This window comes from Eriocheir sinensis, chromosome 57, assembly GCF_024679095.1.
Source record: "Eriocheir sinensis breed Jianghai 21 chromosome 57, ASM2467909v1, whole genome shotgun sequence".
Lineage (NCBI taxonomy): Eukaryota > Metazoa > Arthropoda > Malacostraca > Decapoda > Varunidae > Eriocheir > Eriocheir sinensis.
In genome coordinates, this window is record NC_066565.1 from 6,003,968 (window position 1) to 6,029,763 (window position 25,796).

The following is a 25,796-nucleotide window of genomic DNA, read 5'->3' on the forward strand; positions in this document are numbered from 1 at the left end:
AAGCCAGTAGCAAATCAAAGCAAAGAAAAAAAAGTGTAACTGGAGTGAGAGTGTTTTCAAAAACACATTCTTTGAAAAAGTACACCTCGATATAGAGACATTGATGTTTTTTGTCAATGCTTATCTGTGTGGGTGCTTTTCGTATGAATTCACGAGAAGTGAGTTTGGAATGAGTGACAGTAGTATTTGTGATTAGGCAAGCTTTTGCAGAGAAGTGCTCATAGAGTGGTGCATTAAGCGTGAGGGAAAGATTGGTGGCCCGGGAAAAATAGTAGAAATTGACGAGAGTAAATTTGGAAAAAGAAAATACAGTGTAGGAAGGATTGTTGAGAGCCAGTGGGTGGTTGGTGGTGTGTGCAGGGAGACGCGAACCTGCTTCATGGTTCCCGTTGAAAAACGAGACAGTGAAACCCTGCTTCGTCTGATTGAAGAAAAAATTGAGCCGGGAACAACCATCATTTCTGACTGTTGGAAAGCTTACAACTGCTTGTCGGAGAGGGGTTATAAACATTTAAAAGTGAACCACTCACTCAACTTCGTGGACCCAATGACCCTGGCGCACACCAACACCGTTGAGAGGTTGTGGAGGGACGTTAAGGCTAAAGTCCCTTTGTATGGAAGGAAAAAGAAGCACTTTGTTGGCTATCTGGCCCGCTCTATGTTCCTGATGACCATCAAGGACCCTAACAAGCGCTTCCATGCCTTCCCTAACGAAGTTGCTGCCCTTTATAATCCTTATCAACCTCCGCAGTAATGGTGGGGTATACTCCAGCTGTCCACTCTTCTTTAATTTGGACAGTACTTCCCCTCTTGGTAAGCATAAAAAATAATTGATAATATTTACGAATGCAGTGCAGTAATAAGTGACTTCCAATTCAGGGACTATTTATTGTTGAAAATAGGGGATAATCACGAAAGCGTCGTCTCATCTGGCGGCGGCCGCCATGGCGCCGGTGCCGCCAAATATCTTCATATATTTTTTCATGTATTTTTTCATATATCTTTTTCGACAAACGTTTGGTTAGCGATGGTACGCTTCGTTAGCAACGGTACGCTTGGTTAGCGATGGTACGTTTGGTTAGCAACGGTACGCTTGATTAGCAATGGTACGCTTGGTTAGCAACAGTACGTTTGGTTAGCGATGGTACGCTTGGTTAGCGATGGTACGCTTGGTTAGCAACGGTACGCTTGGTTATAGATGGTACGCTTGGTTAGCGAGGGTACGCTTGGTTAGCGATGGTATGCTTGGTTAGTGATTAGCCCACGCATGTGAGACCAGGTCCACCACGCGTGGTTATTTATTTTTTTTAGAACACGCAGCCCGACGGCTGCCGTGTAGGGATTTTCCTTACTTTCGAGACTAGGGATTTTTTCCTGATTTAGGGATTTTTCTAGGGAAATTTTGGAAGGCCATTTATCAGTGATATGGGCTCCCCCCCCCAATACCCCGGTTCCCCACAGTTCCCCAGGCTTGTCTTGGGGGGGTAGGGGGGGCTGGGGTGGTGGAGGGGGAGAAGTAGTTGTTCCCTAGTTTTACCCGAGAATTTTCCCCGGGGTTCTGTGTGTGATGGAAGCAAAGGCACCAGCCAGCACACCGTCCAACTCAGCCTTTTGTAGCTACAGATTCCCGACCCCAAAGCGGTCACCTGCACCCCAATAACGAGATCCATATATAGTTACCGTTAAAATCGTTAATTCCTGATGTCCTTTGGCAATAGGCAAGTGTCAAAAGCCGGTAAATACAACACTCTGGCAACGCTGACTACGAGGACAAGGAGCCAAGCCTTTCCAGCTGACTCACGGTGACCACGCCAGCTGCCTGTCCGCCTCCTCCTCTGTAGACCTCTGACGCTTGGTATCGTTGCTTGGGTCGTCACTCCTTGGTCTCCCTTCCTTGGCGGCCTTTAGCCAGTCTTCCTTCCTCGTGTCCAGCCTTCAAATAATAATGTTTCACTGTCTGCCTGTCATAACGCCTGTGTTTATCTCGTCAGCCACAGCCAAGACCAAGAGCTAAGATAAGCCTTTGTAACGGCTCCCATTATGTAGTCCATGTTTTATCTTTTTTTTCTGCGATTCTCTTTCATGTTATTGCTTTCCTCGGGTTGTCACTCCTTGCATGATTTCCCTTCCTTTGCGGCCTTTAGCTCTCTAGTCTTATCTCCTCGCGATGTTGTTTTGGGGTGTGGTGATCACGTCGCTCGTGTCGCCCTGTGAGGATTTCAGCTTCACAGGCGCCCGTCCTATATGACGCCAAGCTCGGGGATCCCTCCGGGCCAGTCTCCATGCAGGCCCCCTTCTCATCATGAGCACCTCCTGGCAGGAGCTATCAATTCAATGCCTTGTATCAATTAGCTCAAGCTACGAACTTTGTGCGCGTTCGTCCCCTTGGCCTCCTCCACTCAGGGTTATTTGCATGTCTCTTACAGAACATCCCGCGCGGTGAGCAGCAAGGATCGGCTCGATCCGGGCAGGTGCCACGTGCCCGTATAGCCGGAGTTTGTGTTGACGGACTATGCAGGTAATAATATGTCAATTTTTTTTTATTTTTTTTTTTTTTACGTTGTTGCTATTGCGCCGGTAGGCATCTTCTTGGTGGGGCCTGATGGTCGGCCCAAGGCTTCTTCCAGGTGGGGCCTGATGGTCGGCCCAGCCCGTTCTGGCGCAGGCGAATGTTTATAGTGGCGCCATCTTGCATTGGCTCATGCTGCCCCCCGGAACTCGTTCTTGATTCGCTTGGACGGCTTCCTCTAGAGTCCGGGTTGATGGGTGGTCTTCAGGACAGCATGTGGGTAGTTTTAAGCCACTCGGCGGTGACTGGAAAATCCGAGTGGTAGCGTGGGGATTCGAACCCGCGTCGTCCATCACGCGGTGAATGTGGGCCCAGTACGCTACCAGTTCGGCCACCGCCTACCCTAATTAATTAATTAGTCTCACGTAGTCGCCGGTTTGACACAAAATCACTCCAGCGATATCCCATGATTCTGCGTAGACATGTGCACTTTACCAAAAGTAATCCGCCTCTCCTAGTTCCCATTTAGTGTCCCATGTCTCACAGCCACAGAGTAAGACAGGGGATCGAGCACAAGGGACATGAAGATCTGCACTTCGCCTCCACTGAATTTCCTTTCCTATTTTTCTTCCCCTGCTTGAGCGCCGCCATGCGTGTTTACCTCCGCCAGCTTGTATACCTCCGCCAGCTCATGTAAATCCCGTTCCAGAGTAATCCCCCGCCACACAGTAAGCTAGGGGACCCGGGGCAATACCTAAATGAGTGTTACCTCATGTAATAATCTGATATCAGTCTTGCCTTTAATATTTACCTCTGACAAAATGAGCACTGCAGAGTCGAGATGAATTAAGCAGACGGCCGCCAGTTTTCCCTCCTCACAGCTGCTATCCACTTCCCCCGCTCTTCTGGATTCGCTGGAAATCTATAAAATGACACAGCATCTCTCCCGTGTCGGTTAGAATATCCAACCGCACAACATACGTATCCCTTGACGAACACACAGAGCACTTGTGCAACCGCCACCAAGGTTTGCTTTGATAAGTGATACCCCCACTGACCACCAAAATGGCCGTGCAGGCCCGCGCTACCCCTGCACCCCCACTAATGACGTCAGCTGCAAAACCTCTATATCTACTCGTGCTGAGCTAGTCCATAACACCGTACGTGGGCCAGGCCAATCCACTGTGGGACTTCCTGGCGCCAAGATCTCAATATTTTTTGCCACACGCACGAACAGACGTACGTACTGTAGTGTTTCAGTGTTTCACCCAGCAAGCCTCCAAACACCTATACACTTTGGTCTTGGCCCAGAGGAGACCTGCTGAAGTCCCAAGGGTTTCGCCTCCTCGTGCAGCGCCTCGAGAGCCATCACTTAGATATAGAACCTCCAGTGACTCCCCATGCAAGGATTACTTCAAAAATAAGGTCAGTGACCCTGGTATTGCTAAAAGATGTTCCACACTGTCTGGTCTACAACTCTGCCTAGTACCCATGCATGCAGTCCACACAAGGGTTGAGTTTATTTTTATTTTTTATCTAAAGGTGTCACTGTAGGTATAAGGTGCTGCATCAAAACAGAAGCAAAAGACATCGTCTGCAATAGTTATTAATAGAGATATGTACTGATACATTGCATTAAAGTTGTCAAGTGAGGCACAGGGCTGAATGGCTGGATGGCTGACTGGCAGAGGGAGGCCTTGGCTGAGTGGGTGGCTGGGCGGCTACACCATGGGCACGGTAGGGTAGAAGGCAGCAGCAGCAGCCTTGTACTTGGCGATGAGGTTTGTGACGGCTGGAGGCAAGGCTGTGGGGAGAACGAGGGAGAAAGAGATAGCTTAGGAGCTACACCTTCATGTGGAGACTTCTCTCCTAATGGCTTACTACTACTACTACTACTACTACTACTACTACTACTACTACTACTACTACTACTACTGCCCTAATTCCCTTCTCTAAATGCCCTTCTTCCTGTGACAAATTCTTTTCTAGCTTATCTCCTCCCATGTCCTCTTGGCTTTATCTCCATGAGCAATGATGTATTTATAATCCTTTCCATTTTTCTTTCACATGCGCATAATTATCAACATTTCATCACCCCTTTATTTCCTTATCTTAATTGAGTGCTGTCAAATTAAACATGTAGGCTGGGCTTTCTGCATAACTTAGATTACTAGCAGTGTGTATGTGTGTGTGTGTGTGTGTGTGTGTGTGTACTCACTGGTGGGTGCAGGCGGGGTAGCAGCAGCAGCCGTGGGGGCAGAACCGGCAGCAGCAGGGGCTTGCATGGCCGCCAGGAAGGGGTTGAACTGTGTTATGGCGGGGGGGTTGCCAGCTGAGGGGGGGGGGGGATAAGACATGCCATTAGAACACAAGAATTGAAGAATATCGTAAGAAAATTATATATGGCACTGTTGTGGCTCCAGCTTGATTATGCTACTCAATACTGTCCTGATAAAGTTCCTGGTGGCAGTTTAAAATGACCAGAAGAATTAGAAGCAGATAAAGGGGAAGGGAGGGAACGAGAGAGGGAAAATGACAGTTTCAGGAGTTAATTCAGAGAAGACCTGGAGAATAGAAGCAGATAAAAAGGGAAAGGACAGAGGGAGGGAGAGAGAGAGAGAGAGAAGGGGTGAGGATGAGCATAGGAAAAGAAAATAGAAAAACACAAAAACAGAAAGAGAAACAATCACATGGAGGGAAAAAGAGAGAGGAGATGCGGGTGGAGGATAGAAAAAGGAAACAGAAAACCAAAAAAACAACAACAATGAGAGAAAAAAATGGAAGGGAGGAAGGGAACAGGAGGGGCTGTGGATGGAGGGACAGAAGGAGCAGTCTTACCTTCTGGAGGAGGAATGCTGAGGACCAGGGAGCAGCAGGCGAGCAGCAGCCCGAGACAGCAGGTTAGGCGGGACATTCTGAGGCTACCTGATGAAACAGTGGTGGCGGTGGTGGTAGTAGTGGTAGAGGTAGTAGTAGTAGTAGTAGTGGTGGTGATAGTAGAAGTAGTAGTAGTAGTAATGATAATAATAATGACAACTGATAATAATAACTAACAATAATGCTACAAACAAGTATAATGAAGGAATAATAATAAGGTCGGGATAATTGCAATAGTTATAGTGGGACAAGATTAGTATTCTCAGGTGCTTCCGTTCGCCTCTCGCATCAATAAATGACTGATGAGAGTCGTATTTTAAAACATTTCGTCGCCCAAGTTCACATATTTGACATGGCTTTCGTAGGAGCTGTAGGCCTTTCCAGGGGTAGTTTTATGACCCTGGTGGTAGATTGACCCTTCTTCTGTGCCATGAACCTTAAAAACACTCATGAAAACAATATTTATCCCCTCTTTGACCTTTAGAAACAGTTGATGTGAGAAGCGATGGTGTCTTAAAATACGTGAGACCGCAAAGGAGACATATCGCGTTCTCAGGAGTGTTTTCTCTCATGCACGTTACCGAGGAAGGCTCAAACCACCAGCAGGGGCATAAAATTACCCACGAAAATGCCTATACAGTACCTACCAAAAGACTTGTTAAAACTTAAATGTATGTGCTTGGGCGCTAAAACAAATGAAAGAATAGATATATGGCCTAAGTTATGAATCTGTGGGCCAGCATATCCCGTCCTGTGCAATCAGCGTGCAGCCCGTCCATCTGTTCATAGCTAGGCACGCTATCCACTGCACCATGGAGGCATTCTACGCATCAGATATATCAAGAAGATTTCTGTCCTGCAGTATATACATTAGTGGCATTAATAATGATGATATTATAAAGAGGGAGGGATTCATGGTCTTACCTTCTCAAAGTCCACAGAAGAAGTGAGCTCCCCTGCATGGCACCACCCCCTTATAAAGACCCAGCCCCTCCTCCTCCTTTCCCTCCCACCCAAGCCTTCCTCAACCATGTGAGTGTGACATCACCTCCAGTCACGAGAGAGAGAGAGAGAGAGAGAGAGAGAGAGAGAGAGAGAGAGAGAGAGAGAGAGAGAGAGAGAGAGAGAGAGAGAGAGAGAGAGAGAGTATAGATAGATAGATAGATAGAGAGAGAGAGAGAGAGAGAGAGAGAGAGAGAGAGAGAGAGAGAGAGAGAGAGAGAGAGAGAGAGAGAGAGAGAGAGAGAGAGAGAGAGAGAGAGAGAGAGAGAGAGAGAGAGAGACAGTACGTGATAGATAGATAGATAAACAGTGAGAGAGAGAGAGAGAGAGAGAGAGAGAGAGAGAGAGAGAGAGAGAGAGAGAGAGAGAGAGAGAGAGAGAGAGAGAGAGAGAGATTTACATAGATTTACATAGAAAATCAGACCACACAGACCCCATGGTCCAGATTTGGTGGTCTGTCCTTAAACCTAAGTGATTTTACATTAATCAGAAGACTCCAAAACGTTGCACTTCTACTCTAGTTGATATTAAGTTGAAGGAAGTGACGGTCGAGCTTATTTTTGAAGGAGTCAATCGTGTTACACTGGACCACTGATGGTGGAAGCTTATTCCATTCTCGCACTACAACGTTGGTGAAGAAAAATTTTGTGCAGTCTGAATTTACTTGTCTACATCTGAGTTTTACGCCATTGTTCCTCGTGCGCAGACTGTCATCGATCATAAACTATGTTGATCTGTCTACATTCGTGAAACCATTAAGTATTTTAAAACATTCGATCAATTTTCCTCGGAGGCGACGTTTCTCAAGAGAGAACATGTTAAGGGTAGAAAGCCTTTCTTCGTAGGATTTGTTGCGCAAGGAAGGGATCATTTTCGTTGCCCGACGCTGAACACCTTCTAATTTAGCAATATCCTTTGCATGGTGGGGGGACCAAAACTGTACCGCATATTCCAAGTGGGGTCTGACTAAACTGTTGTAGAGCGGAAGTATTACATCTTTATTCTTGAATACAAAGTTTCTTTTAATGAAGCTCAACATTCTGTTCGCTTTATTTGCTGCATCGATGCATTGCTGTGAGAATTTGAGGTTTGACGCGATTTTGACCCCCAAGTCTTGAACGCATTGAACGCTTTTGAGTTTAACGCCGCGCATTTCGTATTCGAACTTCTTATTCCTCGTTCCAACTTGAAGGACCTGGCACTTGTCTACGTTAAAGGGCATCTCCCATCTATCCGACCAAGCTGAAATTTTGTGCAAATCCTCTTGGAGGCTTTGCCTGTCTTCGTCAGTGAGAACCGAGTTACCAATCTTTGTGTCGTCTGCAAATTTACTAATGCGGTTATTGAGTGCAACATCCACGTCGTTGATGTAAATAATGAAGAGCACTGGGCCAAGGACCGAGCCCTGAGGGACGCCACTAGTGACAGGCGCCCACTCTGAGTTAAATCCGTCAATCACTACTCTTTGTTGTCTGTTGCTCAACCAATTCGCGATCCATTGGTTTACTTGACCGTACGTGATAGATAGATAGATAAACAGTGACAGAGAGAGAGAGAGAGAGAGAGAGAGAGAGAGAGAGAGAGAGAGAGAGAGAGAGAGAGAGAGATGCAGAGGCGGTGGGCGGTCGAGTGGTCAGCGTGCCGGCGTGGTGACCAAGGTCTAACCTAACCTAACATAGAATAACCCTTGAAGGCCTTGCATGGGTGAGCCTGTGGACCTATAGGATCAAGGGTCGTATTACAAGTCCAATCCGAGAAGTTTCGAGTCCCTACAAAGGTCGGTTTAGGGGTCGTATTACAAGTCCAATCCGAGAAGTTTCGGGTCCCTACAAAGGTCGGTTTAGGGGTCGTATTACAAGTCCAATCCGAGAAGTTTCGGGTCCCTACAGAGTTCGGGATGAATAACTCTGTAGGAATCCGAAACTTCTCGCATTGGACTTGTAATACGGCCCGAAGTCCTATCAATGCACGCTGACAATTTTCTGCCATCGCCTCGTGACAGAATTAAAATTACCCACATGCTGCCCAGAAGCTTCAATCAACCCTGTCTTCAGCGACTTTGTTCAAGAGGAGCACCGGGGGCAGCACAGCACAACGCAAGTCGTAGCAGGAGGAGATACAGACTAAATAATGCTGTTCATGAGTTTACTAATGAAAGGGATGAAAGATCACACACACACACACACACACACACACACACACACACACACACACACACACACACACACACTTGTGAAGACAGACTGAAGGAGATGGACTTGACGACACTGGAACAAAGAAGGGAGAGAGGAGATCTGATCACACTGTATAAGTTGGTAAATAAGTTTGATGAGGTGGATAGAGATGATCTCTTCTCAACTGTGAGAACGCAGGGGCTGAGAGGACATGGAAAGAAACTTAATAAAGGAACCTGTTTGAGTGACTTGAAAGAGTATAGTTTTCCACATAGAAGTATTAACACCTGGAACAGCTTGCGGGAAGAGGTGGTGGAGGCGAGCAGTGTCCACCAAATGAAGGAAAGGCTGGATGAATGTAGATATGGAGATGGGACTATTGGAGCTTAGCTCGGGCCCTGTAGACTACAAATAGGTAAATACACACACACACACACACACACACACACACACACACCGCCAGACAAAAGGTCAAACATAAGCCACTTGGTGAGTGTTAAGCTGAAGACACAAAGCCTTGAAGGTGAGGCACTAGCATGTGTGTGTGTGTGTGTGTGTGTGCGTGTGTGTGTGACTCAGGGATGGAGTGAATACAAGCTAGAGTTATGTATTCAAATACAGGAATAACCAAATGTAGATACAAACAAAACTGTATCTACATATAACAATATATGAACATACAATTAATTCAAGTTTCTAAGGCCACAAATACTCGTACAGTTAAATAGGCCTACTAGGACTTTAAATGCAAGTACAGCAATAGATGCATGTGTAATGGAGGTATTCATAAATACATTCACGAATACTTTTCTTTCAGTTTCTTGAAATAAATGATTTTGCCCATCACCTTAAGTAAGGTCCACTGTGGTAACCCAGAGGTCACACTGCCCTGTTTCCCGGGGTGATGAGTTCCCTGACTTCCCTCCCACCACAGGCTCACGGGACAGGGTGACGGATACGTGCACTTTGCCTGTAAGTTATTACTGCTTGGAGCCACGACCATAAATTCATTCGCTCATATATTCACGGCCAGGTTAACACAGGGTATCTATCATGTAGGTACAGTTAATGGACTGAGAGTACATTACTACTACTACTACTACTACTACTACTACTACTACTCACACACACACACACACACACACACACTGTTCACGTGATCGCTTCACGACTTAAGCTTTTTTTCTGTCCTTTTGTTCTTTCCTGTGAGGCCATGATGAGACTCTGGACCAAGGGGATTAGGGCCTCTCTCTCTCTCTCTCTCTCTCTCTCTCCGTCATCCTCGCCTCCTCTATAAGTAACAAACTTTTACCTTCCCTCTTCTCTCCTTACCTCCATCTTTTTTCCCTCCCCCTCCACCTTCGTAACTTTCTCCTCCCCCTCCTTCCCTTCCATTCCCTACAGAGTAGTTTGCTTTAAATGAATGATTTAAACCAAACGTTTCCTCTTAAACTCATCTGCTGATTTAAATCAAGGTTCGAATAATGATTTTTTTTAATATCATTGATTTTAATCTTGATATTATCATAGGGCAACCATATGGAAGGGAAAAATAAACAAAGATAACTCTAACTTTGATATCAATATTTTCCTTATATATCAACTTTGCAAATTTTCCTGAGCTGGTTACGTTCTTGCTCATGGCTGATAGTTTTGCTGATTCGTTCGCCTCTGCCTTTGTCGACCTGGCCCTGGACAACACATTTCCCTGCCAAATGTGTCACGACAATCTGTCAACCATCGAATTTTCACCTGCAGATGTTGCCTGGCAGTTACAGTGACTTTTAGAACCAACAGTGCCCTGGGTCCAGACAACCTTCACCCGCGCCCTCTGAATTAAGGAATGTGAGCTTGCCTGCCCCTTCGCCATACATTATAACAGATCATTATCCTCTGGCTGCCTCCCTCAGTCATGGAAATCATCTCAGGTGGTCCCTATATATAAAAAGGGAACCAGGACAAACCATTTAGATTAGACCCATTTGTCTAACCCTTGCTGGTTCCCTTCAAATTTATTGGACGTATGACCTCTAAATCCCTAAGTGGCTTTATTGATGACCATCTTTTGTTCGACAAGAATCAGTTTGGGTTCAGAGCCAGCAGATCAGTTAATGACCAGTATTAACTTATAATTACATTACTCACAATTAAGTATGACCTAGGTGGGCTTTACTGATGAACCTGAGGTGAACAATTGTTTCAGTCATTGTAGCTTAATCTCACAATGATTTCCATAGGCAGTATATATAGGGAGGGCTGTCATGGTAGCAAGGCACACACACTGCATGTCTGGCATAAACCTATATAACCAACAAGATGGATTTCTCCAAAGACGACTGACTTAACACAACACTGTCGTCTCAGTGGGCTTGCAATTTATATAAGTTTAAGTTACAATAATAAGAAAATTCTGTTCTCAGGACCTCAGTTCAGTGTTGGCGTAGTGCTCAACGGGCCAGATATGGAACCCAGTAGCCTTATATATACACAGTTCTCTTACCTGGTGGGGCCACCACTGATCCACTCTCCAGCCAGCAAGGACAGGACATGGATCGAAGGGGTTGACCCGCAGCATATGGTGCCAGCCAGGCATGCAAAAGGCTGGACTGGGGATCGAGAGGCTAGTATGGCTGGCAGAGTGTATCTTCCAGGTAGTTTTACTTGCACATGGTCAGAATTCAAGAGAGTCTTTTAATTGGGAGTGACCAGGAGGGAAAAAGAGATGGGTCAGTTGTCCACATAGTTAAGGAGCTTGTCTCCGAGGGACTGGTGGAAACGCTACCTAAACAGGTTTAAACTCGGGTATTCAGCTATAGTGGGACGGCAGGGCATTCCAGGGTTGCACTACTCGATCCACACTGCTCAGCAGCTAGAGATCCACCCTACTTATCCATTGTCACTTTTCTCCCTACTCCTCCTCTATGTTCTATAGCCTCCACAGCAATCCTTTATTTGGAACTTTACTGAATGCCTTTTTTAAGTCCAAAAATATGCAGTCTGCACATCCATCTCTAAACTGTCTTTATATTGATGCTTTTGAAGGCGTTTACCTTTAAGATTTCGAATGAATAAGAAAGACAACAGAACCAAATTCAATTTCAAGGGAGGACTAAAAATTGAGAGTAAAATTCAAAACATTCCTATCCAGCTGTCCCAAAGCTGATATACATAATGTGTGCCTATAGTTCCTGGATGGTCTCATCGTCTGGTTTGAGTACATAATATTTCAAAACTACATAATACGCAAGACAACAGCTTAAGCTCAAGAAAACTTGGCCTACCGCTATATTGGGCTGCCTTTTCCTTATTTTCTTTCCTTCCTTGTGCGCCTGAAGGCTTTGCCGTACTGTTGACTGTCGGAGCCAGACCACCTCCTCACCAACTGTCCCGAGACGGGTCTGTATTTTTCGCTATTTTCAGGGTGAAACATTGTGTTGTGTATATCATCGTGTCCTGTGATCACTGTCAGACCGTGAAAAAAAAAACCTGTCATTGGCAAAGACTGATTTTTGTCATGAATTTTGAAGTTTTGACTCTTAAATTTGAAAATGAGTAAGTTCACAGAGTAACATGGCGTTGAGTGGTGTTGACTGCTCTGGATGGCGGAGAAAATGACGTGTGTGATATTACTGAGCACATCATGCACATGCAATCGCTTGAAAGTGTCACACATGGACGGTGCAATTAGCTAACATGTTTGGTAGGTTTGTGATGGGTAAGAATCAGACTTTGATAAAGTGAATACGAGCGACTGACTACTTTGTGAATTGTGGCATATTCTGTAATGACGAGTGATCACTGTCAGACAGTGGCAAAATCCTGATCATTGCCACAAATGAAGTGTGAGTTTTACAGTGAGTGTAGCTACTGTATTGACCTTGAAAATGAGTAGATATGTAGCACGGTCGCTGTGGTGTGGTCACGTGTGATGCGTGGCAGGAGACTACTGACACTAACAACTCGTGTGCTAGTCTGCTAGACAGTGATGATAATGGATTGGTTGTATATATATATATATATATATATATATATATATATATATATATATATATATATATATATATATATATATATATATATATATATATATTGTTACGCCAGGGGGTATATTTCATGTATATTTGTGTGTGGGGTGCTATTTTGGGGCGCGGAGGGCTGGTGATGGCCGGTGGCGTGGGGTGCATCGCGGCGGCCCGGCCGGGAGCGGCCGGCGGCACCGTGGGGCAGAGGGAGAGTCCAGCTTCCAGAGACGAGAGACGTGCGCGCCGCTGCCTGTGTGCCCTGCCCGCTCCTGTGTGTGTCTTGCCCGCTTTTGTGAGCCCTGTGCAGTGTCCATGCCCCCTCTGAGTACTGGGAGTTACTGTGCCTTGTAAACCAGTGTTTGTACGTGTTAGAGCTGTTAAGTAAAGTGGAAAACCTACGCTGTGAGCCTCTTTGCCCTGCCTTGTCCCTCGTGGTGTTTTGGCGGCCTTGCGGAGTGTGGCGGCGCGGTGTGTCTTGCTGTTCTGGGTGTTCGCGACCCGTGTGTGGTGGTCTGGGGTTGAGGCACACCGCCTGCCCGTGCTTGGAGTGTGGTGTGCGGGCCGGTGGTGTAACATTTGGTGTCATAGGAGTGGGGTTAGTGAACAGTGAACAGTGAGTTACGCCGTGTCGTCATGGCGTCCCCCAATGGCCGCCGTGAGGGAGACGAGGAGGCGGGCAAGGCCGAGGCTGATGCGAGTGAGGTGAAGCCGAGCCAGTTGGACTTGCTCGTTGCCGCCGTGATGGCCGGTGTGAAGCAGGAAATGGCAGTGGCTCGTGAGGAGCATGCTGAGAGATCACGCGAGCAGGCGAGGAAGATAGACGAGCTGGCCAGAAGGCTAGACGAGAGGGCACGCGAGCAGGCTCGGAAGGCAGACGAGAGGGCAGACGAGCTGGCCAGAAGGCTAGACGAGCAGGCACGTGAGCAGGCCCGCCATCTTGCCGAGGTTCTCCAGAGCAGTCTCTCGTCCCTGAAAGTGGAAACGCAGCAGTACACCGACAAGGCCTGCGACAGCGTGAAGTCTGAACTGCTGGAGGAGGTGCAGTCTCTGAAAGGCGAGGTTCAGGGCTTGAGGGAGGAGGTGGAAGCGGAGACGCAGCGGCGAGAAGTGGCAACGTCGCACGCGGAGGAACACGAAGCGTCACGTGTGGTGGCGGAAGGCTGGCTGGGGTCCGCGTGGGGCCCCTGGCAAGGACCCCTGGGGCCTCGCAGCGTTGTGTCAGAGCCAGCAGCTGACGCAGGAGGTTGGGGAGCCATCGGAGCCGCCTCCTTGGGTCCAGTTGGCGCCGGAGTCGGACCCATTCACCCCGCCTCTCTGCCGCCCTCACCGCCACCCTCTCCTCCATACCGGCCGGCTCACAGCCCACGTGCTCCGCCTTCTCCCCCATCCAGCCCCTCAGCTTCCCGCCGTTCTGGGAGGCGCAAGCCGGCGGAGTATGATGGGAAGGTGGCCTGGGAGGCCTATGTTGCCCAGTTTGAGATGCTAGCTGCTGCCCAAGGCTGGGACGAGGGTGAGAAGGCGCTGCAGTTGGCAACAGCGCTACGAGGCCCAACGTGCTTCTTACGGGAGCATGGCGGAGGCCCTGCGGCGACGTTTCGGTCACCACCACCAGGCCGAGGTGTACCGAGCTCCCCTGAAGAAGCGGACTCGGGAGAGGGGCGAGACACTGTCGTAGCTGGCGCGGGACGTGGAAGCGCTGGTCAGAAGGTCGTACGTATCCCGCTGCCCCGGAAGAGATGATCGTGGTGCTGGCCCGCGATTTCTTTGTTGACGCTCTACACGACCAGCAGCTGCAGATTTACGTTAAGCAGGCGCACCCTGGGGACCTGCAGGTGGCGCTGGCGAGGGCCTTGGAGTTCGAGGCCTTCCTGAAGACGACCAGCGGTCTAGGGGCGGCCGCCCAGCCCCGTCGTGACCTCCGGGGCCGGAAGGCGAAGGTGGAGAAGAAGGTGTCGAGGAAGGCGAGCCCGGACGGTTTTCTCGGCTTGTGATGGGGCTGTGGCGAGACGGGGCACAAACGCAGCCGTTGTCCGAGGGGACGAAGGACACGTTCCCTTGACCGGCTGGGTTCCGACGCCTTTCAGCCTTGCTGCAGGGACTGTGGCAAGTCTGGCTACCGTTCGAGCGCGTGCCCCAAGCCAAAGGAGGTAGTGCAGGCGGGAAACTCGGACAGGCTGGAGAGGGGGGCCGAATCCCAGCCGTCAGTACCCGGGCTCCGACTTGCGTAAGCTGCCGCCGGACGACCAGTGCCATGCAGGTGGAGGGCTCAGTGGACGGGAAGCCATGCCGCCTGACAGTAGACACCGGGGCTGAGAAGACCTTGGTGCGGCCTGACATGCTGGCCGCCACACGACTCCCAGACGCGCCACAGAGGCTGTGCTGCGTCACGGGGCACTGTGTGCAGCTCAAGGGCCCAGTGGAGGTTCGTGTCGGCGTGGGCAGCGCTGTGGAGCGGCTGCCGGTGTACGTCGCCGATCTGGACGAGCCGTGTCTGCTGGGCCTCGACTACTTGACGCAGAGCAAGGCTTGTGTCGACCTCGGACGGAAGCTGGTGAGGGTGCGCGGTCAAGATGTGCCTTTGCTTCCGGAGGTTGGCTGTGCAGAGGTAGTCGCGGCTGAGCGTCTGCACCTTGCCCCTAGGACGGAGGCCAGGGTCCGGTGTCGTCTGTCCAGAGCGATGCGTGGAGCGGAAGGCATGGTGGAGCCCACGGAAAACCTGCGGCTGGCTGACGGCGTGGCAGTCGGACGGAGCCTCGTTGGGGCGTGGGAGGAGTTAGGTATAGCTAACTTCTCCGACGAGGCCCGGAAGATAACCGCTGGTGCCAAGCTGGGCACCTGTGAGGAAGTGGATCGCCCAGAAGGGACGTCGGTGAGCGCGGAGTCGGCCGTTGTGGGGCCGCTGCCTGACTTCCTGGAGGATTTGGCGCACCGGAGCGCCGCTAACCTGACGGGGGCACTGATCGACGAAGAAGATGCGCCACACCCTGGCCCAGTACGCGGACGTGTTCAGCAGGGGTGACTTGGATCTGTGTCGCACGGGGTTGGTGAAGCACAGCATCAACACGGAAAACAGTGCTCCCATCAAGAGCCCCGCCCCGACGTATCGCACCAGCCAGGCGGGAGGAAATGCAGCGCACTGTCAACGAGCTGGCGGCGCAGGGGGTGGTTGAGCGGTCAGACAGTCCTTGGTCCTCAGCGGTAGTCCTGGTTAAGAAGAAGGACGTACGGCACGCAACGCTTCTGTGTGGACTACCGGGCGCTGAATGATGTGACTGTCAAGGACTCTTACCCCCTGCCGAGGATCGACGACATGCTCGACGCGCTGGTAGAGGCCAGGTGGTTCTCGACACTCGACCTGAAGTCGGGTTACCACCAGGTGGAGATGGCAGAGGAGGACAAGCCGAAGACCGCCTTCTCCTTCGGGCAGGGCTTGTGGCAGTTCAACGTCATGCCCTTTGGTCTCTGCAATGCCCCTGGCGGTTTCGAGCGCCTGATGGAGCGGGTGTTGGACGGCCTGCAGTGGAAGACGACGTCATTGTCTTCGGGAGCACCTTCGAGGAGGAGCTGGAGCGGCTGGAGGAGGTTCTACAGCGGCTGAGAAAGGCCAACCTCAAGCTCAGCCCCAAGAAGTGCTCGCTCTTCCAGCACGAGGTGCTGTTCCTGGGGCATGTCGTCAGTCGGGACGGCGTGCGCACCGACCCGCAGAAGATGGCAGCGGTGGAGAAGTGGCCCGTTCCCACCAACGTGGCGGAAGTTAGGAGCTACCTGGGCCTGTGCACGTACTACCGCCGCTTTGTGCAGGACTTCGCCAGCGTGGCAGCCCCTCTCCACCGGCTCACCAGAAAAGGGGCGTGCTTCCTGTGGGACGGTGTGCCAGGCCGCGTTCGACGCCCTGAAGAGGGCCCTGGTGGAGGCACCGGTCCTGCCTTACCCGGATCTGAAGCTCCCCTACCTGTTGGACACCGACGCCAGTGCAGAGGGTGTCGAAGCGGTCCTGTCACAGGTGAAGGACGGGAGGGAGCACGTCGTGGCCTACTACAGCGCCAAGTTCAGTAAGCCGGAACGCAACTACTGCGTGAAGAGGAAGGAGCTGCTGGCGGTGGTGAAGAGTCTCGAGCATTTCCACCCCTATCTGTACGGCGCTGAGTTCACTGTTCGGACCGACCACGCTGCCTTGCAGTGCCGGAGGGTCACCTGGCGAGGTGGTTGGGGCGTCTCGAGTAGTACAACTACCGCATCATCCACCGCCCGGGCCGTGTCCACAGCAACGCTGACAGTCTGAGTCGACGCCCGTGTGAGGCTGGTTGCTCACACTGTGCCCGGAAGGACCCTGACCCTGTGTCTCCGTCTGCAGGTGCTAGAGGGAGCCGCTGATGAGGATGACAAGTGGCGTAAGGCACAGCGTGAGGACTCTGACCTCGCTCCCATCATCCAGTGGATCGAGGCTGGCGGGGGGCGCCCCCGCTGGGAGGCAGTGACGGCAGAGAGCCCCGCCACCAAATGCCTAGTCGATCAGTGGGAAACTTTGCGAGTGGACGAGCGCGGTTTGTTAGTAAAGCGCTGGGTGGCCTTGAGCGGAGTGGGCGGTGACTCGTGGGTAGTGTTAGTGCCCCGAGCCTTGTGTGGTGAGATTCTGAGGAAGTTGCATGGCGGAGTTACCAATGGCCACTTGGGCGAGAAAAAGACCCTGTGCCGTCTGCGTCAACGCTACTACTGGGTGGGCATGCGTAGTGAAGTGTCAGAGTGGTGTAGAGCGTGTGACGTGTGCAGTGCAAAGAAGGGCCCCGCCAAGAGAAATCGAGCCCCGTTAACAGGCGTACTGCGTGGGGGCGCCTATGGAGCGGGTGGCTGTGGACATTGCCGGCCCGCTGCCTCTCACGCCACGGGGTAACCGGTACATCTGTGTGGTGATGGACTATTTCACCAAGTGGCCCGAGGCGTATGCACTCCCTAATCACGAGGCCGAGACCGTGGCGGGCGTGATAGTGAACGAGTTCTTTACTCGGTTCGGAGTACCCGCGGAACTGCACACTGACCAGGGCCGTGAGTTTGAGTCCCGTGTGTTCCGGGAGTGTTGCGAGTTGTTGGGGGTGCGCAAGACCCGGACGACGCCCCTCCACCCGCAGTCTGACGGCATGGTGGAGCGCTTCAATCGGACCCTCGCGCAACAGCTGGCCAAGTATTGCGGGGAAGGCCAAGAAGACTGGGACGTCAAGCTGCCCGCTATGCTGATGGCGTGCCGGTCCGCTGTGCATGAGGCAACGGACTACACACCCGCCCGCCTCATGTTCGGCCAGGAGCTCAGGCTACCGGTGGATTTGGCCACGGAGCGGCCTCCCGACGTGAGCTTGCCCACCGTCACCTCTGGCTTCGCAGCGGCACTGCAGGAAAGCCGGGCTGAGGTGCATCGACGCGTGCGGGGCAAGCTCAAGGTGGCAGGCCAGGCCATGAAGGAGACATACGACCGGCGCATGAGGGACGTGAGGTGCTCCGTGGGTGACAGAGTGTGGCTGCATAACCCCCGCCGGAAGCGAGGGCTCTCGCCGAAGCTACAGAGCCCCTGGGAGGGGCCGTACACGGTGGTGGCAGCCCTCTCAGACGTCACCTACCAGATTCGACGGGGTCGGAAGCGCCCATTTGTTGTCCACGTGGACCGGCTGTGGCGTAACCACGGTCCAGGGCGCTACTCCTGGGGCCACGACGGAAAAGAAGAGGACGTAAGCCCCAGCAGCAGCGAAGAAGACGTGTCAGAGGTCGACCAAGAAGCGGACGACACTTGGGCGGTGCGGGCGTAGCGGCAGACGTCAGTGGGGACCCCGAGGAGGGACTTTGGGCTGCTGACGCCCCTCTGGGTGCCACCGCCTACCTGCCGCAGCCCGCATCCCCTCAGCGGTGCCCTTGGCGAGAGAGGCGACGGCCGGGATGGTTAAGAGACCTCTGTGTCGTGCCGGAGGACTGATTTATTTGTGTTGCATGTTGGGGCAGTCGGGTCGACTGCTTCTTCAAGGGGGGGATAGTGTTACGCCAGGGAGTATATTTCATGTATAATTGTGTTATTTGTGTGTGGGGTGCTAGTTTGGGGCGCGGAGGGCTGGTGATGGCCGGCGACGTGGGGTGCATCGCGGCGGCCCGGCCGGGAGCGGCCGGCGGCGCGGCGGAGCAGAGGGAGAGTCCAGCTTCCAGAGACGAGAGACGTGCGCGCCGCTGCCTGTGTGCCCTGCCCGCTCCTGTGTGTGTCTTGCCAGCTTTTGAGAGCCCTGTGTGGTTTCCTCTGAGTACTGAGTTACTGTAAACCAGTGTTTGTACGTGTTAGAGCTGTTAAAGTGGAAAGTGAGTTTTTTGCCTTGTCCCTCGTGCTGTGTAACAATACATATATATATATATATATATATATATATATATATATATATATATATTTATTTATTTATTGTAACACCACCAGCTCGCACACCACACTCCAGGCACGGGCAGGCGGTGTGCCTCAACCCCAGACCACCACACACGGGTCGCGAACACCCAGAACAGCAAGGCACACCACGCCGCCACACTCCCCAGGGTCGCCCCAACACGAGGGAAACAAGGCAGGGCAAAGAGGCTCACAGAGCGGGTTTTCTACTTTACTTAACAGCTCCAACACGTACAGAACACTGGTTTACAAGGTACTGTAACTCCCAGTACTCAGAGGGGGGCAGACAAGCACAGGGCTCACAAAACCGGGCAAGGCACGGAAACAAGCGGCGCACGTCTCTCGTAGCTCAGACCTCTCTCTCTCTACCCCGCAGCGCGGCCGGCGGCTCCCGGCCCGGCCGCCGCGATGCACCCCACGCCGCCGGCCATCACTGCAGTCCTCCGCGTCCCAAACTAGCACCCCCCACACAAACAACACAGATACCCCAAAAAATATACCCCCTGGCATAACAATATATATATATATATCTATATATATATATATATATATATATATATATATATATATATATATATATATATATATTGAAAATTCAGAGTGGCAGCACTGGTTGTCAGTACATGAAATTGAATGTACTGGATTGTGAATAAAATAATCTCTTCACTCTTTTACAGAAAATGGACATACGGAAATATTTTAAGTTATCTGGGACAGATCCAGATAATGGAGCAAGTAGCAGCAAGAAGCAGAAAACATTGCATTTGACAGCTGACTCATCAGGCACATCAGCTGAATCATCTGCTCATGAATTAAAGAATACTGGTTTTGATAACACTGAAAGTTGGTCAGAATTATAGTATCCCCAATCTATCGAGTCCATCCTGGCGGTGCCCTTTTCGGGGCTTTCCCTTTTGCGGCGATGCCAAGTGTACAAGCAGCAATTATTGTCTTATTGTTAGATTAACGTGAAATGAAACTTCATAATAGTGCACTTATATAAATTTATAATGAGGATGTATAGGGGGCTTTGAATATTGTTCTAGTGGAATGATGACAATGACTTTGTATAAATACCACAAAATGTGGAAGCTGTGTTTTGCAGTGCTGCCGTTTTTTGAGGCTGGGTCATGGGTACATTGACCGCTTTAATCCGCAGGTAAACGAGAGGTCAGTTCTCATGATAACACGACACACACACACACACACACACACAGAGAGAGAGAGAGAGAGAGAGAGAGAGAGAGAATACTCCCTACAACCTCTCGTCAAGGAAGCCTTAAGCTTGGTCACGGCAAGCAACTGGATGAAGGCAGTACAGCATGCAGAGGGCCTTCAAGAGGATGCACGACAAGATGTTGCGGTTGATCATTTGGTGGAATCCTTCATCATAAATGTGGAGGAGGAAAGTTCTGAGGAAGAACTGTCAGATTAAGTATCTGAAAGAGGATTATGCCTCCTGGGGAAACCTCTATAAAAAAAACGCACCTTAACTCTTACCTCTCGGGTGGTGTGGAAAAAGAGTAAAATGTAAAAAAAAAAAAATAAAAGAGAGAGAGAGAGAGAGAGAGAGAGAGAGAGAGAGAGAGAGAGAGAGAGAGAGAGAGAGAGAGAGAGAGATATATTGAATTGGTTTCACTTTGTCTATTTATGTATTTATGTATATGTGCATGTATCTGTGTGTGTGTGTGTGTGTGTGTGTGTGTGTGTGTGTGTGTGTGTGTGTGTGTTTGTGTGTGTGTGTGTGTGAAGGAGAGATCCAGATAATGGAGCAAGTAGGAGAAAGAAGGAGAAAACATTGCATTTGACAGCTGACTCATCAGGCCATCAGCTGAATCATCGCCTCATGAAAAAGAAAACTGGTCTTGATAACGCCAGGATGGACTCGATAGTTTGGGGATACTATAGTTGTTGGACTTTATGTTAACTCAACAAGTGAAATAAGTGATGACCCTAAGTATCGTCTGCTTACTGAACCATTCAAGCCTCAGGCGACAAACAACGTTAAAAAAGATGTGATGAAGTGTTAAGGGAAGTTTTAGACATGCTTGGATAGCACAGTATTATCCATGGCTTGCTTACTCCTCAAAGCTTAAAGGTGGTGTTTATACATATTGCATTCTGTTTCCTCAGGCTGTTCATAGAGGCTATCAAGGTGCATTCATCACTTGTGTTTTGACAGGGTATAAGGATTTCCACGAAAGCGTGCGAAACCACATATCATCTGCATGGCATGTTGGTTCTAAGGAAGATGCAGAAAACATATATATTGAAAGCCCATTTGGAAACTGCTGCTAAAAATGCACGATACACATCGCACCGAACAAAAAATGAGCTGATAAGCATATCAGAGCAAGTTTTGAGAAAGGATCTTGTGACTGCTGTGAATAATTCTACTGGTTTTTCAGTTTTAGCAGATGAAACTTCAGATATTTCTGGGACAGAGCAATTATCCATTGGTGTACGTTTTGTGGATCCATCCACTCAAAAGATGATATGTGAAGAATTTCTTGGATTTACACCACTGACTGACATGAGCGCCTCAGGAATATCAAATTCCATAATAAATAAATGTAAAGACTTTGGTCTCAATCTTGACAAACTTCTTGGTCAGGGATATGATGGCTGTTCTGCAATGGCTGGAAAAGAGAATGGCGTTCAAGCCAAAATTTGAAGTGTTTACCCAAAAGCTGCTTTTGTTCATTGTTCCTCACATCGGCTCAATCTGGTTGTCAATGATCTCAATACCGTTGCATCAGTCCGCAATAGCATAAATTGATACCATTAAATCAATCATCACATTTTTCTGTGAAAGCCCAAAAAGGTCAATAGTTCCAAATATTCCTCTCTTGTCTGAAACACGCTGGACTAGCAAATATAAGAGCATTAGAACCTTCACTGAGAATTTTTAAGACATTCACACTCAGAAACACTTTCAACAATGGGAACTGGAACTGGACGACAGACTGCACATCAATTATTTTATGCTTCTAGCTCGCCTACTTTTTTATTTTGCCTAATTATAATAACCTTTTATTCAGCTCTTCTTGTACCAGTCACCCAGGCTCTTCAAGCAGTTCAACTTGACCTCCCACAGGTACAGGAGCACATTCACAAGTTGCTAACTACAATGAATTAACCCCCATGGCGTCGGAACATTTCCCACCCGTGACCCCCCCCAGCGTCGGCACTTTTCAAAATTTTTTTTCCAGAAATGCTGAAAAACACATTTAAGTCATGAAAAGTAAAATGACATCTGAGTCACGGTGTGTAAATGTCGGTCAGATATGGACGCTGGGAAGGTGACTCAGCCTGTGTAGTACATGTACGACGCCGACGCTGTGAGGGTTAATGTACACTGCAGTAAAGCAGAAGAGCACTTTAGAATGAATGTTTTTAAGAAGGTAACCTTGTTGACTGAAAAAATGAACATTGAACTCGCTGTACCAAGGCGATGTGGGAGACAGGCTCATTGAAGCAATTTACAAAGAACCAATGTGGAGGAGTATTTCCGGCTGACTGTATATTCCTTTCTTTCTCAAAACTCTTCAAACATGCATTCACTTCCTCCCAAAAGCTTCCCTTTCTCTCAGTCCTCTTTTACTTTTCACATTTACTGGTGCATAAATACACACCCATGCATACTTTTCTAAACTTACTTTTCCTTTCACCCACACAATTCTTGATCCCTTCCAACAATAATCAGTCACACCATTCCACACTCTTTCAGACATCACAATAGCACATCCTTCCTTACTCCTGCCTCTATACTTCTCATCCATCCCCGTCCATACAACCCCCCCAGGCACACCCTCCCACGTACCCTCTCTACCATCACTCACACCAGTTCCTCGAATATGTGTGTCACTCACTTCCAACACATCCATTCTACCATTTACAAAATTTTCAATCATCACTCTCCTCTTAAACTTATTATGATGGGAGATATGAATGCTAAAGTGGGTGATGAATGTGTGATGGATGTGGTGGGAAAATGGGGGATACCTGGGAAGAATGAAAATGGAGAGTGCCTGGTGGATGTCTGTGCTGAGAGGGGAATGTTCCTAGCGAACACCTTCTTTCAGCACAAGAATATCCACCGATACACATGGAGGAGGGGAGAAGATAATGAGCAAAAAGGATTGATTGATTATGAGGCAGTAGATGAAAGGCTTAGAAAAGAAATTTGTGATGCAAAGGTAGTAAGAGGAATGTTCAATGGATCTGACCATCTTGCAGTGCTGGCAAAGTTAAACCTGAAAGAAAAGTGGGTGTTTGAAAAGAAAGGTGAAGTAAAAAAGGAAATACTGAAGATAGAAAAGTTACAGGAAAAAGAAATAAAAGATGAGTATAACTGTGAAATGGCAGAGGCCTTAAGTGAAAAATGGGAAAGTGTAAAAGATAATACAAATATTGAAAAAGTTTTTTGAACATTTAAAGAAATAATGGAAACTACAACAAAAAAGTGTTAGGGATGAAAGTGGTGAGAGATGGAAAAAGAAAAGGAAGTTCATGGTGGACAGAAGAGATAAGGAGGATAGTAAAAGAGAAAAGGGAACTTTTGAAGAAAACTCAAGAAAGAAATGTGTCTGAACACGTAAAAAGGGAAAGGAAAAAGAAATATAGAGAATGCAAAATGAAATTAAAACAAGCAATAAAAGAAAGTAAGAAGAGAGTTGATGAAGACTTTGGAAAAAGACTAAGTGAAAAATATAAAGGGAACAGGAAATCATATTGGAAAGAAGTAAAAAGCGAAAGAAATGCAGAAAATATCTCCCCAAGTAAAATAAATGAAGCTATGGATGAGAATGGAAAGATGTTGAAAGACGGGGAAGCTGAGAAAGAGATGGAGAGAATATTTCAAAAACTTAATGAATTTTGAGGATGGACGTCCAGCAGCTGTAACAGCAGCAGTTTTGAGTAGAGGTAGAGGAGGAGTATATAAAGAAAGAAGTATAACATATGAAGAAGTAAATCAGGCAATAAAAAGATTAAAAAATGGAAAGGCAGCAGGAATTGATGGAATCACAGCAGAAATGTTGAAGTGTGGAGGAGATGAAGTTGTTAAATGGATGGTCAAGATATTTGAAGTAGCATGGGAGGGGGGAGGGGGTGCCAGCAGACTGGACGAAAGCCATCATTGTCCCAGTTTACAAGGGGAAGGGCAGGAGAGGGGAATGTGGGAGCTATAGAGGTGTAAGTCTCCTGAGTATACCTGGAAAGGTATATGGAAAAGTCATAATAGAGAGGGTGCAAAGACTTACAGAAGAGAAAATGAGTGAAGAGCAAGGAGGCTTCAGGAAGGGAAGGGGAGGTGTGGATCAGATATTTGCCTTCAGGATGGCAGTAGAAAAAATATTAGCAAAAGGAAAGAAACTATACGCTGCCTTCATGGATTTGGAAAAAGCTTATGACAGAGTCGATGGGATTGCATTGTGGGATGTTTTAAAGATTTATGGTGTGGGAGGAAAACTGCTTAGTGCAATAAAGTCTTTCTATGAGGATGCATCTGCATGTGTCAAAATTACTGGAGAAACAAGTGAACATTTTGAGATAAAAGTGGGCTTAAGACAAGGGTGCGTCATGTCACCATGGTTATTCAATATTTATATGGACGGTGTTATCAGAGAAATGAAGGGCAAAGTTGGAGAAGTTGGAGTAAGACTGTTCGATGAGGGAAGGAAGTGGGTACTGAATTCAATACTGTTTGCTGATGACACGGTGCTCATTGCAGAAAATAAAAGTGACCTACAAAATTTGGTCAGTGTTTTTGATAGTGTCTGTAATAGGAGAAAGCTGAAAGTAAATGTCAACAAAAGTAAAGTGATGGTTTGTGAGCAAAGTAGATTTTGTATGCCCATATAGAGTGGGAATTAAATGTGAAAAAGAATTCAAAATAATTTTGAATGGTGAAGAAATGGTGGAGGTCAATGAGTTTAAGTACCTTGGATCAGTTATGTGTAAGCATGGTGGTATGGAGGGAGAGATAAGAGAAAGGGCATTGCAAGGAAGAAGGGTGGTAGGGTCTTTGGGACGAATCATGAATGGCAGAAGTGTGAGCATGGAGGTAAAGAGGGATTTGAGAAATACAATAACAGTACCAACCCTCACATATGCAAGTGAAACGTGGGCCTGGAATGAAAGTCAGAGGTCTAGAGTGCAGGCAGTGGAAATGAGTTATTTGAGGAGTGCTTGTGGTGTGAGTAGAATGGATGGAATGAGTAATGAAAGTGTGTACGAGCATTTTGGAATGTGTCACAGGGGTGAAGGGAAGAAGTGTGGAGTGGTGGAAGAAGTGAAGTGACAGACTTTAAAGTGGTTTGGCCACATGGAGCAAATGGAGGAGAGTAAGATGACCAGAAGGGTGTATGTGAGTGAGATAAAGGGAGGGAATGCTAGAGGACGACCTCTAGTGAAATGGAGGGATAGGGTGCAAGAGTACATTAGGGAGAGGGGGGAAAGATCTTTGAGAAACTTTGAGCAGGCAAGGAGGGAGTGTCTGGATAGAGAAAGTTGGAAGCTCTTCTGCCATAGCCATCCCCTGGTGGGAGCTCCTAGGAGCAGGCGTCGATGAAATGATGATGATGATGATGATGATCAACTCGACAAAATCTTCCAAACACCTATCCCCTATTCTTCAACAACACTCAGCTGTCACCATCTTCAACACTAAACATCCTCGGTCTATCCTTAACTCAACATCTTAACTGGAAACTTCACATCTCTCTCACTAAATCAGCTTCCTCGAGGTTGGGCGTTCTGTATCGTCTCCGCCAGTTCTTCTCCCCCACACAGTTGCTATCCAT

At 48.6% G+C, this 25,796-nt stretch overlaps 2 protein-coding genes across 3 annotated transcripts in view; one reads left to right on the forward strand and one right to left on the reverse strand.

Annotated features, from left to right (window-relative positions):
- The window catches only part of LOC126984732 (translocator protein-like), a 29,337-nt gene extending 27,325 nt beyond the window's left edge, over positions 1-2,012 (reverse strand). The window contains exon 1 of one of the 2 annotated variants that reach the window (XM_050838757.1): positions 1,802-2,012. The gene's annotated coding sequence lies outside the window, so the exon portion shown is untranslated. Of the gene's footprint in view, positions 1-1,680 lie in introns of both variants that reach the window. The other variant, XM_050838756.1, reaches the window with a different exon arrangement.
- Positions 2,013-13,217: 11,205 nt separating this feature from the next.
- Positions 13,218-14,324, forward strand: LOC126984344 (protein enabled homolog). The gene has a single exon (XM_050837958.1). The coding sequence runs from the start codon at positions 13,218-13,220 to the stop codon at positions 14,322-14,324; it is 1,107 nt and encodes a 368-aa protein (XP_050693915.1).
- Positions 14,325-25,796: the final 11,472 nt, after the last annotated feature.

What these genes read in the sequence shown, in the direction of transcription:
- LOC126984344 (XM_050837958.1), top strand. Translation starts at nt 13,218, where the DNA reads ATGGCGTCCCCCAATGGCCGCCGTGAGGGAGACGAGGAGGCGGGCAAG.